Raw genomic sequence first — 20,736 nt, 5'->3', positions numbered from 1 at the left:
CAGTAAGCTGACAGGTGTCTATGCTCTTCCATAACGTGTGTTGGCTCAAAGGTTTAAAAAACAAAAACAACTAACAAATCCACATCCTGGAAACTAATGTGACGGCACAGAGTTTCTCCAGAAGAGTGAAGAAAAATTGGGTGGCATCTTTCCTAGTGAAGGGCAGTAGAGATCTGTGCTGAAATGAAAACTGCAACTTAAGACTGGAAATATAAAGGGGCAAAGGGGGTGGGGGTTGGCAGGGAACACCTCACCATTACGTTTAATACATGATACAAAATTAATAAATAAACACCCTTGAAAACACAGTTGTCATTTTCTAGTTTTCTCACATCTTTCCTACAAGTAGTACAAATATCTTCCTTCTCTGTGAGCATCTGGGTTAAGCATTGCATGACTGGGTAGGCCAAGCTACCAGATGCTGCCGTGTTTGTGAGTGCTCAAGTTCTGCTCTGAGTTCTGTATATATTCTATGTCATGGCTGACTGTTTTAATATGGAAAGGCACTGCAGAGAAAGCCACTCACACCAACTCCTAGGATTTTGTTTTGAAGCAGGGTAGACCAGCTTTAATTGAGCTATCCAGAGCAGTAAGGCAGCAGAGTGATTTCCAGTCCAACCGAGCAAGGCGATGGTAATGAGACTGGACACGGTTTCTGTCTGACGCGAGGGGTGGAAGCGGGAACACAACTCGATGACATTCAATTTAAAAAAAAATAAAAAAATAAAAAAATCAGGGGGGCCAATTTAATTGGGGGACGAGACATGATGTCAGATGTCTAAGGACAAAACCAACCAGGCTGTCTACACATCAAACACAGCATCTACTTAAGCACATCAACTCTGGTCAAAGGCTTTCAGCACGACATGTTGTCCAAGTAACTCTACAAATAAAGTACAGAAATTGAACTTGAAGCAGGCAACCTCCACCCATTTTAAGCCATTACATGTAATAGCGCATTGAGAAAATCCAGAAAATAATGGTCTTTAATTTTTCAGGATTCTGTTGATATATATAAATATATATACACATAGATAGATAGTTATATTTGTCCTATTTTAATATCTTATACCAGTTATTTTGTCTCATATTTTGTATCCATTTTTCTTTGTAAACTACCTTCTAAAATCCACTCCATTGAAAACGAACCTCTGAGCCCCAGTGTTTCTGTCATTGTGAACGGCAGCCACGCAATGATTGTGCTATTCATTTTCAGTTCTCTCTCCAATTTGCTCAATTAAACTGAAACCCCCCCCGCCCCCCGAAATGCATTACTGAACTCAAATAACAAGAAAGCTGCGCCTTACCAGATGGCAGTAGGATGGCGATTACGGCCAAGGTCGGTGCTGTGACACAATGGATACGCTTGGCAGCGGCCTGTTTGGCATAAACTGAAACACATTCAAGATATTCAAAGTTCAAGTTCAGAGTACAAGTGAGTTGTGCCGCCATCGATAATTGAAGGAAAGACCTAATTGCAGAGCACAAAAATAGAGGGGAGCGGAGAGAGCGTTAGGAACGTGAGTCCACGGCCAATTGACTCCAGTTCGTCTGTGAAAACGTCTAGCATGAGCAGGCAGACGGCAGCCATGTTTACAGATCTGCTTCTGTAGGTTACAGTATTTGCCCATTTTCTTTGTTCTGATGGATTACTAGTTGTTTATTCTGCTCACTCGTGAGGGACACTTTTAAAATCCACCAGAACTTTATAATACAGAGCCTGTCAAGTTTGCCTTTAGGATTCATTTCTCAAATTCACTCTTTTCCTATACATTTCCTATAAGAACCTATACATAAATAATGTACATCACTCCTTTTAAGAAAACACAATAGCACAGCCCTCTGTTGTACCCGTTGTTGAGTATTACATACATTGTTGCTCGCACATGCACCAGAAACTTCCATGTGTTGTATTACAGATTTACTTGCACACCATTCCTGAATAAAGTTCAATTGATGCTTGACACTCCTGAGTGAATGCTGAGGAAATGTGGGGAATGGATGACAAACTATTAAAGGATTTAATTAGACTGATTAAGACTTCAAAACAGCAACGGTCCCTTAAGAATGTAAGACATTGGTTCTCAGTAATCACTTCTGATTTTAAGCTGACGGAAAAGAAAAAAAAAAACTATTGAAATGGCACTGACAGAGATGTCAGAACGTCTCAGTCTTCATTTGAAGTTCACTGCTTGGATGGTCTAGTGACATTTATTGTCACTCGCAAAGAACAACATGGACATGTGGTGCAAAAACACTTGGCAGACCACTCACTGCATACAATTGGATCATCATTTTACTACATGAAGAATCATTTTCCCAAAGATTTGTTCAGATTGATATTAAAGGTCTTTCCTTTCTAGTAAAATATTCAGAATGAGTTCCCTAATCTTTTCAAATGCAATACTTCCAGTAACTCATGAGAAATGAAATCGGATTTAAGTTGAAATTACTCACTTGTTCCGTTTGTGAATGATTAAAATAAAGGAAACAAACAAGAAAATATGCCTAATGGAATGTAAAGATGGGTCATAGAAAAGCACAGCCAAGTAATAGTTACCAAGTAAATTGTAGTCAAATATGTTTAAAAAATACCTGAATTCCTCCCATCACAGGATTAACTGGCAATGGTCTGTGTAGGTGTGAAACCCTTACATTTACTCAAGAGCTGTAAATTGCACAACAAACCTCCTGTCATACTACATAAAATACAAATATTACATCAATTAATTCAATTAATAAGACCAACAGTAAAAACTGTAAGCCAGTTTTTAATTAAAATAATAGTCAATTATTTAAAAAATTAAGGCACTGCACAATGCCATCTTTGTGTAGGAGAGTAATAGTTTGTTATAGCAGGACACTGCTCTACCGCTGACTGTAGAGTTTGCTGTACTAAAGTGAGAAAAGGATATTGACAAACCTGACTAAAGGTTTGGTGGTTGCATGAACATTTTTTGTTTGTAACAGCTCAACATGACAACAAGGCAAATCTAAACCATGGCTTACCTCATAGGAGGTGCGGTGCCACAGCTATGAGAGGAGCTGGGCATGTTTTTGAAGGCCACTCAACAGCCTGAATGAATTTAGAACTTTCTTAGATAAGAATTATTAAAAATGCTTTTGGGGAAAGAAAAAAAAAAAATGTGTAAAAGGAAATGTAATTAAACAGGATGGAACTTTACCAACGGGGTGTGTGCAGACGGGGCTGACCAGCTGCCATATAGAAAACTTCAAAACAAACATTGAGGGAGGACAGGAGGGCCAAAACGTATTACCGCGCCACATTGCTTCTGTACAGTCATTAAGATTATTTTTTTTGCATACAAAATGAAACCACAGTAGCTCTGAAAGATAGCTCTTAAAAAAGGCAAAATATTGATTTTATATTGATGATTTTAATAGGCTTTGTTTAAAAGGGGAGACAAATTAATACCTAGCCACTAAGACATATGTGCCTATTTCAGAAGTTCTGCAAAATGTGTCTTCAGAAATTAAATAACATTAACATATTAACATACAGTACTGTAATGTTCACAACCAAACAAAACATAAAATAGGCTGTGTTGTGGATTCAGTTCAGAATGATTTAAAGTCACAAATTAATAACTCATTTTGGTAGTAAATTATTTTGTGTGTGTACACATACAGTTCATTCATGGTTACAAAATGATTAAACAGTTTATCCAGATTTTATTTTTACAAGATAATTGTTTCAATGTTTTTCCCATTGTATTTCTTGAAAAGCCTCCAACAAGTTTCTGTACAACTGATGTTTAAGCATATAGGAAAGGCTGAATTTAGGGTTTGCTCTTGTCATTCTTAAAGTAAAAACGGACTTGCTGGGTGACGTCCAACACCCAGCTCCAACGTCCAGCTCAAAATAAACACATTTTCCATAGCTATCTTTAACTGGAAATAAAGAAAAAATGTAATTTCACTTATCTTTTCTGGACCTATACCGTCTCTTTGCTCGCCTTGATTTGGACCTTTTAAAAACTTTGACAGGGAAAATTAGCCTCATGGTCTGCACTCAATGTTTTTAAATATCAACATGCATGTAAAGCCAAGAAGACTATCAAAGGGGGGGATCTGTGGAGTCTGGTGCGGGGTACGATTCAGTTACACTGTAACAGCCCCCTCTCTGTCTTGAATGTTGTCTGTTACTGTGCTGGAAGGAAACATGGGACAAAACACAAATGTGAGTGTGTGTGCGTGTGTGTGTGCACGCATGTGTGTCCAGGGGGGTGCCAGGGAGCCCCAGAGAGCTGTATCCTCTTTCCAAAAACAAACCTTCACACACAGCGCTCGCCCCTGTGCCAGGCTCTATAGACACAAGCGGCTGTACAAGATCTGGGCCCTGGCAACTGGCAGCTTTCGTCACAAAGAGCCTGTTCAGTTGTCAAGCTGGACCGCTTGGAGTCCCAGAGACATCCAAATACATTCATACAGTCCAATTCGTTGTTGATGTTTCTTTTAAACGTAGCCATTCCTTTTTCATTCAGAGCAGGTCTCTCTCAACCTGATCTTATTTTAAGGAATCACTAAATGAAGTTTAATACATTTTAAAAAATAATGTTAAAAATGGCTTTAATTAAATATACCTTACATTTGAGCCTCTTATGACCCGGTCACATTCCACAATAGGTTTCTACACTCAAGTGTATCATTTTCAGCATCTGGTGTGCCGCACTGTTCACTAAAGATTTGCTTTTTTTTTTTTTTGGGGGGGGGGGGGTGTTTGACTCCCCATGCACGTTTCTTTTAGCCAACAATGAACCATTTCTATTACTACATTTTTTTTAAGGTGTCAGTGTTGTCGACACGTAATAACCAAGGTAGCGGGGGCCCCTCGGGGACTGCCACCACGTTTGTGTGCCTTTGCAAGTTTGGTTCATTATATTTCACCAGGCCCCTCTATTACCTTATAAATTCAGTCCTGCACAATGGAGTTTGTCCAGGGCGGCGTGGCAGTGAGGACTTATTAACAGGGCCAGCCGTTTCCCCTGGGGTTTACACCTTGGCTTTCTCACTGAGGCGGCCCTTTCTCAGCAGGACAAAACAAGGCTTGTGTCAATGTGTGATTCAATGGGTGCTGTTGTGCTGACATCCCCCCAGCCCCCCACCCCCGACAACATCAAGGCTGCATTTACACAGGAAATCTGCAATATGTGCCCAGCCTCGTGGGCCTGAATTGATCTTTGTTTTGGCATTTCTCTTTTTTCATTCTTTCTTCAAGAATCAGAGATGCCATACTGCTCACATCATATGCTCACTTTAAATTAAAACAGTCAATCAAGTTTTTGTTGTTTTTAATTTAAAAAAAAATATATATATATAGAAGCTGAACCTAAACTTACTTTAAAAGAGCTTGGTGAAATAGAAAAAACATTGCTGGGGGAAATAATTCTATCCTATTCTATAGAAAACTGCCCCCATGGCCACTGGTACTAACCTGGGTGGTGTTTTAAGGAACTCTGTATCTATGACTTCCTTAAGAGGCCAATGAATATCACATTGAGAACCACTGATTGAGAGCAGAAATAATTAGTGGGAAACTCTAATAAGCTCAAGGCCAAAGGTATGGCCCTGCTGAACTCGAAGGGCCTCAATGCACGCTGGTAGATTAGTCAGAGTTTAACTCAAAGAAAATAAAACACTGGGGATCCAAAAACTAGAGCTGCAGTTCATTTTCTATTTTATCCTTTTGCAGTTGCTGTTTGTTTTCGTCCCGGCCCTGATCTTTGCAGAGGTTGTGCTCACTGTGTTGCACTGACACAACGGGAGTCTGAAGGGCACACTGTGTTCTGAGAAGCCCCCCCACCCACCACCCCGCTCGAAAACCACGCATCCCTCTCCTTCCAAAATAAACATGGTGCCGAAAGGAACACTCCGCAGAGAGACAGAAGGGGTCAGCTGGAGAAAAAGCAGGTCTTTCACAACACTGTATCTGACACCACAGACAGGAGTCCAGTCTGAGCAGCTCGGACACTGAAGCGCGTACTCACCTTCGGCCCCACTTCCTTTGACGTGGCTACAATATAGCACTGTTCAGCCCACGGTTCAAATTCCTGCAAACCTCCAGTGCTGCTGGCTATTTGGTTGTGGAAGCATTTCCTTCTATTTCCCATTCTTGCCTCCCGCTCCCCTTTTTTTCTCTATGATATATGATGCATGCTCAGTCATGCCAAAGCATTGTGCAAATAAGTTCAGTAAATGTGACATTCTTTTACCGATAACTTTCTTTTTAAGACACAGTCTTTTTCCTTACTGATGTCACCACAGAAAAAGGAGGTACTACTGTGGTCATCAGATACTGCTTGTATGATGCGAAGGAAACTGTTGAATGAGTCATATATTCAGAAGACAGGTATTGTCTCACACGCACACGCACTATGCTTCCTGAAGTTTAGTCCACACACAAAGAAAGTGCATAACAAGGGTAGCCCCTAAGTCGAAACACAATGAAGACAAAATCTGGTAAAATTTAAAAATGAAAAAAAAGTCTGACATCCTGCTGCACTCGCTTACCCGTGTGGCAGGGACTCTAGGTTCTGGTCGGCAGGTGTAGAGGCCTGATCTGTGTTCGGGGTGGCTCCTGGCTCCCCTGGATCTACTGGGGGTGGAATGCCGCCACCTGGGCTGGAGGTCCCAGCGCTGGGAGGGGGGCTGCCAGAGAGAGCGGCCATGGGTGGGGGCGTGGGACACACCGTCGGGCTTCTCCTTCCATTCTCCGCGCAATTGGTGGTGACCTCTCCTTTCCCTGGGAACACAAGAGAGAGAGAAGCCCAATCAATCAAGGTAAGTGTTCTCTAAGCTGGGAGCAGCAGTGGCTCCTATTGACCCTGCAATTAACCTCCTTTTTTGAGTTAAGACAAAGTGGCTGGAGCCTTACTTATTAGTTCCCTGAAGGAACAGATGTTCATAACAGAATTACAGCTAGAGATCTAGATGAAAAATTAAGTCTTTAACCCTTTGGATTCTCAGTCAATATGTTAGACGAGCTACAGAACCCTGTCATATAAAGATCATCAGTTTTGAAGCAGATATTATACAATGGCATGCATCATGAATCTGGTCATCTGACTCTCTGCTTCAGCAGGTCATACAGAAAGCTGATTTTTCTGCCAGGTGTGCCAAATAACTATTAGAAAATTAGATAACTGAGCTATTTTGGGGGTTGTTGGTTTTACTACATCTTTTAATAAAGACTTCTCACTTGAATATGGCAGGGCAAAGTTTGTAATGTACCAAAAAAGTGTTACCATAAACAAAACAGTGATTTAATTCATTTTCAAAGTAAGAAGGAGAAGAGTAATAGTGGTAAATATAATGCTGTTGAGCACTTCAGCATTTTCATTTTTTACAATCAAGAATACAGAAGTGTATAAAACCATTCTGTTATGGAGGAGAGCTTCTATATATCTTATGACGTACTGCTTTTCTTGGACAAGGTCTGATTTTTGTTCAATAAACACATGTAGGAGCAATGTTTTTTACTTCCATTCTTAAATTTGAAAAACAAACCATGAGATCGAAAAAAGCAAACATCGTGGGCATTGTGAATGTCTCTCTTCCTGGTCAAAATGCCCCCACATGGTCAGATACAGAGAGGTTTAATAATCCAGATGACACAGCTGTTACTCAGACATTAAAATCAGCAGCTTGACTTGCTTTTTTTGTGGAGTTATTTACAGAAATCCAAAGTTCAAACTGTATTAAAAACTGAGTCAGGAGAGAAAGTTCCTACAGAGGTAGACACAAGATTACAGGAAAGTATAACACAGTTGGCGTGAAAGAGCTTTTCTTCAGGCTCTCACAGGCATGTACCTGTGATGCCCAGGCAACTAACACAAGATTGATGACAGCAAGAGCGGAGGGGCTAGCTGCTCTCCCATAATGTAGTCAATGAGTATTTTGAGAACATGTCTATAGAGCTAGTCCACACGCACTCTGTGTTATGAGAAACAACACCCAAAGCTTCTAAAAGATGTCCTTGTCTCGCAGAGGAAACTGTTCACTCCTTCTACAAGCATGTAAACATCTGTTTGACTTCCCTGCAGGCTGTCTCATGCCAAAATAGACCCACACCAAAAACGGTCATAGGCCAGAAAAGCTCAGTTTTTGACCTCTTCCCTTTTTATTACATTTATTTATTTATAATTTCAGGATAAATGCAGATGAAATGGAAAGTATAGGACAAAAAATGGGAAGTCAAAAATCCAGTGTTTGGGACAATATGTTCCACTCCAGCACTAGCCAAGAGCAACAAAATGGAAACGACAAAAAAAAAAAAAAAAAAAAAAAGTTGCTACTAGTATATAACGAAATGGAGAAACAGGGTTGCAATCGCCAGTTTAAACAGGAAACTCTTTTTCATGGATGGACACTGGCGCTCTGTAAAAGTGTCTTATTTTACTGGAGCTCTTTCAGTTAAAAATAAAAAATAAAAAAATCATAACGCATCCAAACACCCCATGGAATGAGAACAGCAAAAAAAGCACGGCTCATAGGAACTACATGTGACCATTTTGGCAAATGTCTTGCAGAGCAGGGCCACTTGCTAAAGTTATCAAGGAGACCACACTCCTGTTTAGGTTTAGTGCTTCATAGCAACTGTCATTTATAAACAAGACTAAAGCAAGACTTGGCACATATAGTGGCTCCAAATGGATATTTGTACACAGGCTTTTAAACATGACATAAGAACAGAACAAGAACTTAAGGAATTGGTAGGGGGTGGGGGAACAAAAAAAAACAATCAAATGGCTTGCAAATACAAGTGCTTAATAAGGTGTTCAGATTGAAGGATGTCATAGTGCTCACGGAAGTTGCTGAAGAATACTCTTCATGAAATGGCTGCCTGAGTTTCTTGGATTAATATTCAAAGAGTATATCATTGGCATTACACTCATAGGTTACATCGCCAAACGCCTGTGCAGAACTGAATCGGTGTTTGTTCAGGAGCAAATCAGCCGTCACTGTATAAAAGTGAGAAACCGTGCATTTAATAAATCATGGGAACAAGCCCAGGTTTTTCACGTAATCTACATGGCAGCGTTTTCATATTATAGATGTCATAGATCAGTTTGTATGAGAAGACACTCATTCAAATAAATACATCACGTTTAGTGTTCTAAAGTGCCAGGAATGGGGTCTCTGCACTGCCACCCCCTCATATCTGGTGAGAATTGTAACCTCTCTCTGACATTTTAAGGATTTGATATTGCTTCTTGCACTGAAAGACTTAAGACGAAATTTAAGTCTACAGCAATGGTTTTCAATTGGAACACTTAAAAGCAGTGCTGTTTTATAAAGATAAGAATAGAATTAGCTAGACTTTCTGGATTAATTCAAATTATGGTAAGATCCAATCTATGATAAACTGTGTCTATAATGGCTACTATTGCCACGCAACATTTGATTCCTGTAATTGAAGCCACTGATGTGCTATTAATGCCCTTTCCTTCTCCCAGCTGCTAAGGATCACTTGTAGAAAACAGATTATGGCATTTATATCCCAGTACCGATTACACACAATCTGGCAACACACTCTTCAACTCTCTAATCACTCCATCTCTAACAATTAGCAAAATGTTGATAAAAGGATGAAGGAAATTAGGAAAAGACTGAACAGAATAAGATTCAAGTAGATTAATATTAAGTGCATTGCTGTAATATCTCTATTTGTCAAACTAGGCTTTTTAATGATTTTTGTATTCTTTAAATAAGTCAACAGGTTACAATTATGATCCACTGTGTAAGTTTGTATTGTAGCACTTGACAGGTTTCATTCTTGAACATTTGAACTAATTACTACACTACCATTGCTCTCGGTGGCCTATTTTAAGTATACTCTTAATAGGTGCAGTAATTTTGCACTTTGTGCAGTCACACAAGACTACACACAAACAAGTAGCTTCGGAAGAGCTACGTCATTCAAATGACAGCTTAAAGACCCTTTTTACAAATCTAAACAGGTTCTTAACTGAATAAACAATACTTATCAATTAGCATGTGAGGACTGGTGTTAAAACATTTCATGAGCAGAGACAGCTCTGGTGTCTTGGTGAGGCCCACCTGCTGCGCTGGGGCTACTGTTAGTGGACATGCTATTGGAAGTCTGTCTGCGGCGCCCACGGGTGCCGGGGCTGTGCTCTCCATTCACAGCAGGCTCTCCAGTCACCGCCGACCCCCCTCTGGCCACTCCTGCACTGTGTCTTTGTGACCTGAAGAGCAGAGAGAATAAGATTAGATCAATACAGGAGTTCTCCAGGGGCAGCACACATAACTGACTGCCTTAACAGATGCTATACTGATTTCCAGACAAGATGGCTTTCCACTCCTGTTTTGATTTCAGCAGGGCAAGGGATTTAATCATCGGTATATCAGGACACAGATGTCTGCAGCACAATGCAGTGAGCAAATATAATGTGCAAAATATCACACAGCCTCTCCCCTGACAGAGGCTACTTTGTCTAATAGGTGAAGAGAACAAAAAGAGACAGTCAAACTGAGACAGAGGAAAAATGCATCAAGACCCAGATCCCTGCTACACTAGTAGGTTTACAAGTGCTGGAGAAGAGATTTCAGAAGATTCGGACAATGTTCCAAAGCTTGACATGTTTATGTTGTGGTGTTTCTTGGTAGGTGCGAGAATATGGGAAGCAAGCCCTTCAACCGATTTCTGCCAAATCAAAGGAAATATATTGAAGGTAGGTGTTGTTGTGAGAGAGGGGATGGAAGGTGGAAGGGTGCACTGGAAAAGACCTGTGGTTAAATGAGGGTAGGACATTTCAGTCGGTAAGGGAATGTCTTCTCTCTCACATTTCTAAATTCAATTTCCAACCTCTGTGACACAATCTCCAGTGGCTTCTTGAGATGTCCTCTTAGCACAGGATAACTACCAGCCTAGAATCCCTGGGTTAACTTAACAAGGACAGCTGATATGACTTGTGTGGCTGGTCGTACAGTGTCAGAGCTCCATCTATCTATGGTCCTTAATCTACGTAGACTCTCTTGGTGCTGGGAATCCTCTCTCCAACTCGTCTGTCAAAACACATTCTGTATTCAGGGCTTCAGGCTCGAAGGAGCTGATGAAGTCACGGGTTAACACTTTCTTTCAACGCTATTTTCTCCTGCAAGTGCAGTGCTCCACCCAAGTCTGAAGGAGTTGGCATTGTGTTGTATTCCGGGGCATGGAAAATCTTAGCTAGGCTGTGTCGGCCTTCTGAAAATAAACCCTACTGGGATCCATGATATACATACAGAAATAACAAGCTTCTTAAAGAAAAAAGAAGGGGAGGGGGGAAGACTGCACTGAACAAAGAGTCACATCTGCTCTGAATGAAGAGACCCTACATCCATAAACAGGTGACTTGTGCAGTGGATACAGGAAACAATAGTGAGGCCGGGAGAGTTTGCTCCCATGCTGTAGGTCTATCCATGGAAGTATCTAACTAAGAGAGACATCTACAGTGATGGAAAATTAGCAAAACTATCCACACCAACAGTCAGTTCTCATTACTAGGCCCAATATGTCTGGCAGGGTCCCATACTGTATGTTCCTGCAGGAGGCTGATATTCATATCCGAAAGGTGTGGTCAATCTTTTAATTATTTAAACGCTTATTTAGACGTTTTCCAATGATTTTTCCAATGCAGGTTCTGAAACAAACAAATCAACAACACAGACAAGCCCTTTCAAGCTGCAAAGACCATAGTCAGATGCACATGGGATTCAGCGGTTTAACAATGAAAGCGGTCTGACTGTCGTTTCAAGCAGGGCTGAGGGAAGGAGAAAGCTGTGAGAAAAAGACCAGCAGTGCTGAAGTCTGATATTTCAGTAATTCTCCTTGCCAAACCATACACACACAAACCAGAACAGGCCTAATATGGGAGAAATAGCTCTGGCAAACTATTGTTTCTGCTAGTTCCAAATGCGGGATTTTCAAAGTGAACACGGACTGCTCTGCACTGTCAACAGGGAAATGACTGATCTTCCTGTAACCTGTACCTGCCCTATTCATCCCTGCTTTTCAATTGTGATCATCCATGTCTGGCTGACACTTTTAAACAAGGCACCCTACCACTAATAATGCAATGGCGTCATATATAATGATACATTACAAACTCAAAGGTACCTTTAAATAGGCTGCATTGTGCAACAGTAAATACAGTGGTCTGACAGACAGCAGGGTGCAGTGAGTGAAAGAAACCACAGTGAAGCGAAATTACAGTGAAAGATGAAGTATGGTCAACCACAGCAAACAAGGTGTAGGATTGCAATACAATATGCCTGAACAAACAAAAGTGGCCAAACGGAGACAGAGCACAGTCATAGATGTCAGGGCACTCCCAATTACTTCCAGATTTCTGTTTGCAGTGTGAGAAATGCTAATGGCATTAATCCAGTTCCTGTGGAACAGCCTAATCTTTCTTTGTTGACTTGGAGTTGCTTGACAATCAGTTTGTGTCAAACTCTTGAGCAAAACCTGAAGTTATTAACAAAAATACTGTGAAATGCCATCTGCATATTGACTTCAACAATTTCAACAAGAGAGCTTGTGTCCACACAAGCGCAGACACCTTATCACCATTTTTTGAGCATCAAAATCATACATTTAAAGTCACTATGGGCTAGGATGCAGCAAATAGTGTTTGTGTACGCTCTACTTTCATATCAAGCATTCTTCCATGGTTAAGCAGAAGACGTAGGAAATTATAAGGCTGAATGGAATCACACTGCAGTAACCTTTAAATGTGACGTATTAGGTATTTCCTGGTTGCATTTATTAATTAGCTTGTAAACTCCCTTGTGCAACACCTTTCCTGCTTTCTTCTGGAGCTCGGTCAGACAGAGAACATTATCCTGAGAATCTGTGTAACGAGGAGAGTGTCATGTCAGACAAGTTAGTTTATTTCCTGCTGCTTTCCAGCCAATCCATAACAAATACTGGGAAATACAGCTATAACATACTGTATGACCGAGTGTACCATTCTGTGAGAAATTATTTAGCATCTGAAACACTAGTGAGATATATTGTAGGAGACATCTGTTTTGCTTAATTTCATCTTTCACTTAAAAGACTGGAAACAGCTGTTGAAATCCAATGGAGAAAATGACTACTGGTGCTCTGAGGTAGAATGACCCAGGAGCACCCCCCTGCAAGACTGAAACTAAAGTTGCTCCAGGACAAAATCACACAAACTGTGGTTATTCGTATTAATCACCACCACAATGGAAGGGCAAAAGCGGACCGGCTGCAGTTTTGTTATTATTTCTACTTTATTAGTAATAGTCTTTATCGTGACATAACTGGCCATATCAAATAATCCAGCCTTGCCACAGAAACGCAAATCGCAAAACCAAAAAAAAGGCCCAGCACAACAGGGAGCACACACAAATAATAGCCTGGCTTTGTGCATCAGCTAGTACTAGTACAATTATTATTGTATAGGGTTTAAATTAATGTATTATGACAATTATTATAAGAGCAAATAAGGATCTTCAACACAGTACGTCTCACTATAGATAATACAACATTACATTGAATGAAAAGAGATTAAATATCCTACATCCATCAGGGCAAAATGCATATACTATATTCTCTTGCCTTTCAAAGATTTTGATGACAGTTTGTTTATTTATTTATTTATTTATTTTATCCCCATGGACTGGACCCCCCAAGCAGTTCTAACACACCCCATGACCATCTCTCTACAAATTGTCATCCACATGCTGAATGTGAAAAAAATACAGCTTTTACAAAACAATATATCTGCAGGTCACGCTACAGGGGCACTTGTCAAATTCCACATGGTAGTGTGCAAATATATTTTAAACATTGTTAGTGCATATAGGTTTTGTCATTTGTGCTTGTTTTTGTTTTAGATGGAATTCTCCCAAGTTCTGATTTGGGTTGATTTAAAACACTATTACACTGTGCATAAGCATGTTAACAACACACGGGGGCAATCTGGCATTGCAAACTGGGACAAAAGGTTGAGAGAAGAGGCCTGTACTTGATCTTCATCCATAACTCCAAATGCTGATGTAAAAGCAAAGGCGGGGGGGGAAGAGAGGAAAAAAAAAAAACAGTATTACAGCAATACAGCAAACAAGCCAAGATGCTTATTAGTCAATCGGCACAGGACATTGCTGTAATCTAAAATTGCTATTTGGTGATTCTGTTGATTTTTAAAAATATGAAATATCAGAAATGATTAAATATAGGAATAATAGGGAAGTTTTTATGATGGAATATATTTTAAAGTGGAAAAAAAAGATTGGAATTCTGTATGAAACTAAAATTAAAAACTACAGTTTTCATACTTATATAAAGGGTTTAAATTGGGATTTGTTATGTGGGGGGGCTCTGTGGTTTCAGGCTTTTGAGGGGTGCACATGTGTATGCAAAGCCTACAAAATGTAATCAATTGACAAACTGTAAAATATAACAATTTGAGAGAACCCTCTGCTATGAATACTAAAATGCTGATCAAAATCATTCTAGATGCTGGCAGTGTGCAAAGCTACATCTGATGACAATAAAATCTTTGCGTAGGCCTGTGCGCTCTCCTTTGTGTCAGTATTAAATATAAGAATGATGTAACCATTAAAGGAGAGAATATAAACACAAAATATTAAGAGTAGAACAGTCTTTTTATTAGGAAAATTAAACTGGAATTGATTAAATCGTTTGAATACACCATAAAGGGGCAGAGTGGGTCTAAAAAGTGGTCCTGGACTTTCTAGCACAGAGCACAGAACACACCACACAGTCCACCCCTGACACCATATGGTATGAAACGGACTCGAGAACAGCAGGTGTGTGTGTGTATATATATATATATATATATATATATATATATATATATATATATATATATATATATATATAGCTTATATTGTTGAAAATGTATGAGGAATGTCGTAAGCCTCAGTCCCGGACGGCCCCGGCCCAATTTAACCCATACTTATATTTGACCTTCATCAGTAATGTAAATTTTCGATAAAGATACAAAAAAAGAGTTTCTGGGATAAATCTCCAACAATATTGAAAAATGAATTTCTAGGTAGTTTGCAAGTGCAACGTTTCACTAAAAAACATTTATTTATATCAATTAATATGAATATCTTTAGCCTAGTTAAAGATACAAAATGCACATACAGCTCTGGAAAAAATTAAGAGACCACTTAACATTGATTTCTGAACTTGGAATGGTCTCAATTTTTTCCAGAGCTATATATCCCTACAAAGATTGGAAAACAATCAATTACCAACTAATATGAGTAAACAGGTTACCATTTAACTGCAGTTTAATGCACTCATCTGCACCATTTGGTAAGACACTAAATTGTTGAACAAGCGAGTTGGGTTTGCACTGATACGCCAAAATCAAACGTCTTAAGATTTCACAGTTCACGGGGGAATGTGATACCCCTCTCATAGAATGCTCAGAGAGCTAATTTTTCTCTTTCTTGAGGAGGGAAAAGGCCAAACTGTGTCACTTCTTAAAGGTGACACACATTTAAACTGTATGTAACTAAACAGATTTTCTCCTCCTCTGGCAATACCCTACAGGGAGAGAGTTCAATGAATCATTGTGACTACCAACTGATTCAGCCTCCTCTGTCCGAACACAAAGACAATGAATCATTTTCTCTAGGGAGCAGCGGTGGGAAGCTGCGGAATTTTCAGACATTTACTTCAGTACATTTTATTTTATTCCTGCTCCAGTGCAGATTGGGTCACGTTTTTACAGGGAGTCTCAGTCCAGTTGATCATGTACATTCTTGTTTCCACATCAGATGACAAACGTTTTTCCACTGCTAAATTTAGTGGTGTGAGTGAGTATACATATACATTTTATTTATATATATGTGTGTATATATGTGTGTATATATATATATATATATATACACTCACCTAAAGGATTATTAGGAACACCATACTAATACTGTGTTTGACCCCCTTTCGCCTTCAGAACTGCCTTAATTCTACGTGGCATTGATTCAACAAGGTGCTGAAAGCATTCTTTAGAAATGTTGGCCCATATTGATAGGATAGCATCTTGCAGTTGATGGAGATTTGTGGGATGCACATCCAGGGCACGAAGCTCCCGTTCCACCACATCCCAAAGATGCTCTATTGGGTTGAGATCTGGTGACTGTGGGGGCCAGTTTAGTACAGTGAACTCATTGTCATGTTCAAGAAACCAATTTGAAATGATTGGACCTTTGTAACATGGTGCATTATCCTGCTGGAAGTAGCCATCAGAGGATGGGTACATGGTGGTCATAAAGGGATGGACATGGTCAGAAACAATGCTCAGGTAGGCCGTGGCATTTAAACGATGCCCAATTGGCACTAAGGGGCCTAAAGTGTGCCAAGAAAACATCCCCCACACCATTACACCACCACCACCAGCCTGCACAGTGGTAACAAGGCATGATGGATCCATGTTCTCATTCTGTTTACGCCAAATTCTGACTCTACCATCTGAATGTCTCAACAGAAATCGAGACTCATCAGACCAGGCAACATTTTTCCAGTCTTCAACTGTCCAATTTTGGTGAGCTTGTGCAAATTGTAGCCTCTTTTTCCTATTTGTAGTGGAGATGAGTGGTACCCGGTGGGGTCTTCTGCTGTTGTAGCCCATCCGCCTCAAGGTTGTACGTGTTGTGGCTTCACAAATGCTTTGCTGCATACCTCGGTTGTAACGAGTGGTTATTTCAGTCAAAGTTGCTCTTCTATCAGCTTGAATCAGTCGGCCCATTCTCCTCTGACCTCTAGCATCAACAAGGCATTTTTGCCCACAGGACTGCCGCATACTGGATGTTTTTCCCTTCTCACACCATTCTTTGTAAACCCTAGAAATGGTTGCGCGTGAAAATCCCAGTAACTTAGCAGATAGTGAAATACTCAGACCGGCCCGTCTGGCACCAACAACCATGGCACGCTCAAAATTGCTTAAATCACCTTTCTTTCCCATTCAGACATTCAGTTTGGAGTTCAGGAGATTGTCTTGACCAGGACCACACCCCTAAATGCATTGAAGCAACTGCCATGTGATTGGTTGGTTAGATAATTGCATTAATGAGAAATTGAACAGGTGTTCCTAATAATCCTTTAGGTGAGTATATATATATATATATATATATATATATATATATGTGTGTGTGTGTGTGTGTATATATATATATATATATATATATATATATATATATATATATATGTGTGTGTGTGTGTGTGTGTATATATATATATATATATATATATATATATATACACATATACACACAGACACTAATGCACTGAAAACAAGAAGTGACAGGATAAGAATAAAATGGTTTGGAGCACAAACAAGTATGTGACGTCTATTGGATGATTGAAGAGACTAAAATGGCAATAGGCTGGACAAATAGCAAGGGGAATGGATCATCGTTGGACCATATAAGTACTGGACTGAAAAACAAGAGACAAAAAAAAACTGGAAGACGGAAGACCTCCTGGAAGAACGGGAGATGAATTCAGGATGTTTGCAGGGGAGAGCTGGATGAGGAAAACCCAACAAGAGGTTCATGGAGGAATCTTGAGGAGGCCTCCAGCCACTATTGGATCACCAGAGTATCACAAGTAGCACAACATTCTTGGGGAAATGAAGTGTCAGATCCCAAATCGGACAGCACGAGATCAATTAATGCCTGAACAATGGCTTTGTGTTGGGGGCTGAACACCATGTTAAGGCAGATCAATCCAAGTGACTGATGAATTTGGACTCAAAGCATCACTCATGAAATAAGTCACATGCATGAAATACCAGGAAGATACTGACAGCGCGCTCTACTCTTTCAATGTGGTACCGAACCATAAAAATGCCCTCACCCCACAGTTTATGTCTCAATCGCCACAGATGCCAAGCCCTGATCAGTTTGTCACGTGTATGTCAAGAGACTAGTGGTCATGGGAGATTTGTGAGCCTTTACAGATCAGTGGCCGGGTAGCTCTCACTTAGCCCCAGGATCTGCCAACAACACAGGCTAGTGACACTATCCACAGTCCTTACAGACGGCGCAAAGTAAAGTCTGGGAAAGAGAGAGCAAACAGGTTGGGTTGGTGAGAAGATTTCTTTAACAGAGCAAGTCTGTGATCCAAGACTGTCAACACATCAGAGCAGCCGAGTCCAAGGCTCCCTTGTATTCATTCCCTTCCATTCTCTTTAACTCTCGCAAGTTCACGCCTGGTTATATTCACTGCACAAGGGAGAGTGTCATCGTGCACAGAATTCTGTCGGAGGAAGGACTATGACATCCAGACACATAGCAGATTGTGATACAATACCTGCACCCAGATTTGAAATACTATGGGACGAAGTTTATTTTTCTTATTCATTTTGTATATGAAAATATATGTATTTTCATGTCTAACAACTGAAAAAAATGAGTAAACTGGCATGAGGAAGGGGAAAGACCTAAATTGTATTGTTCATTGTCCTACATGGCCAGTGAACACCCACCTCCCTCTGGTGACGGAGGAGCTACCAGAGCTGATGGTGGGAGAGTCTTCGCTCTGTGTCCTGCGGATTCCATGGCGATCACTCGGCGGTTCTGCAAAGACAAAAAACAACCGAGAGATGTCAACAAATCAATAATTACCTTAGAAAAATCTCCAAAACCAAACAAAAAAAAACAGCTTCAGACAGAAGGAGCCCATATGGTCTGTCCCTATTTTTTCAAGGTAAGAATATACATTCAAATGGAATAAGTTAACTCTCATCTTTATTTATTTTGGTAACAAAAAACACTACAAATAAACACCTCTCTCTGTGTTACACTTATGATTGTACACAATGGGTTTTCACTCATTCTTTAATTAATTTTAACCCACATTGTATATCACAGGGACAGCTTATGTAAAAAGAAGAAGTCATCTTTGGATAAGAACCTGGGTCTCTGTGAGCTGTACCATTTTTCCGGTACACTGAAACCACTGTCAGATCAGTGCATTTGCTTTTTATGATTTACAGATCCAAATATATAAAAAGAAAAACGTTATTCAATGATGTAGTCATACAACATTTAAGTAAAGCTAGACCACAGGTTTCTGAAAACAAAAAAGTCCATTTATGAGCAGATGAATAATTGCTTCATGTCTTTAAGTAATCAGGAAACAGAAAAACAAAACAAAAAAAAAACACTGCAGTTCTCCAGACATTCAGGCTCAGAATATCACTTTCTCTTCTAAATACTGTGTGACATTGTATGGCCCCAATGGTCACTTCTTAAATCAGCATTCAGAAAGTAAATTTGCACCCTTGGAAGGATCACAAGATCTCATTGTCCTTTACCGTAAGAGATCAAGACACCCAATTAGACAATTTAAAAAACAAATTATCCATAAACGTACCTCTCATTGCGTGCACATGAACAGAGAGAATTAAACTTTTCAATAGATTTGAGCTGAACCAGGCCATTCATCCACGAGCCTGGCCCAGCGTTTGAGCAGGTAACAACACATTAACCGCTTCAATTGCAGTTTCCCTCTAAAATAAATAAATAAAGACGCAAACAGTTCAATCACTGTACACGGTCCAAAATAAACATCCGCCAGATTTCATAACCATATGAATCTGTGCCTTCACCCACCCGCCCACCTCCCCAAGTTCAGTAGTTCGCTGTTATAGCTAGTAAGTATACAAATTTGATTTCATGAAGGAAGTCCAGTTTCTAGGCAATACAACAAATTTACTGAGTATTCCATGAACTATTGATTACTATCAGTTTGATACAATAAATATGCTCTATAATTTTGCAAGTGCTCACCAAGCTTTTCCTAGAATGGTGGACATTCACAAGTGATATTTGTAATTTAAACTGACTAAAAAAAAGCCTGAGTATGCTGGCCCTATAAAGCATAATAATACTTTGATTTACAATATTTACAAATAGATGTTCATTCTTGTAAGAAGTGAAATCTCTAAATAATAATTCAAGAAATACGAATTATTCTTGCATCAGCGTAATATTCAGCTATGGATACATTTATTAAAATAAAAGTCCTCCTTGAAATCCTCAATACAAACAATCTCTAATGTAAACAGGTCAGTTTGTTGTGCTAGTGGTGCTGGCAAAAGTTAAACGGCGATCTGGCATCCATTCTTGTGTGTGTGTGTATTGTAAGTTTACATTAAGTTAATTTTGAATGTTTTAGTATTCATGGTTTTATATTTTATTGTATTTTATTAACCGTGAAGCAGTTGGGGATCCTAGGCATTAAAGGATACATTTGATTCATTTTATTGATCGAAGGGGGGAAGGTCCAAGTCACAGTTTTAATTAACATCTAATTGGTAGCTTTCTTGTATTTCTCATTGTGATTTTTTAAACCTGAAAATACAAAAAAAGAAATCTGGCTTGATGCTTATTTGTAGATTTGTTTTTCATTTGGTTAAGCATGAGACATTTTCTGCAAAAAGGGCATTTCTTTGTTAGCTTGAGGTGTTTCACGTAAAATTGTCGTTTCTCTTTTCTCTCTATGTAACCATTTATGAATTAATGGAAGTGCAATTAAGGGGAAAAAAAATTGCATGACACTTCTAATCTCCAAGCCCTCCATTGCTTTAAGTACAATTATAGAACACCAGGCAGCGAAATCAATACAGCAGTTAATTTTATTTTAACGATTCATACACTTTCAATAACAGATTCCCCGCACCTTTTGAAATTGTTTAT

The 20,736-nt window shown here is 39.6% G+C and overlaps 1 protein-coding gene across 2 annotated transcripts in view; it reads right to left on the bottom strand.

Moving 5' to 3' along the window:
• Positions 1–20,736, bottom strand: part of wwp2 (WW domain containing E3 ubiquitin protein ligase 2) — a 92,474-nt gene that overhangs the window by 55,330 nt on the left and 16,408 nt on the right. For both annotated transcript variants that reach the window (XM_066713891.1, XM_066713892.1), the window contains exons 6-8: positions 18,522–18,612; positions 10,081–10,229; positions 6,532–6,763 (exon numbers count right to left, since the gene is read on the bottom strand). In XM_066713891.1, coding sequence (XP_066569988.1) covers positions 6,532–6,763; positions 10,081–10,229; positions 18,522–18,612 — 472 coding nt within the window. The remainder of the gene's footprint in view (positions 1–6,531; positions 6,764–10,080; positions 10,230–18,521; positions 18,613–20,736) is intronic.

The sequence above is a fragment of the Amia ocellicauda genome, chromosome 9 (assembly GCF_036373705.1).
Source record: "Amia ocellicauda isolate fAmiCal2 chromosome 9, fAmiCal2.hap1, whole genome shotgun sequence".
Classification (NCBI taxonomy): domain Eukaryota; kingdom Metazoa; phylum Chordata; class Actinopteri; order Amiiformes; family Amiidae; genus Amia; species Amia ocellicauda.
This window is presented reverse-complemented; position numbering and strand designations above follow the sequence as displayed.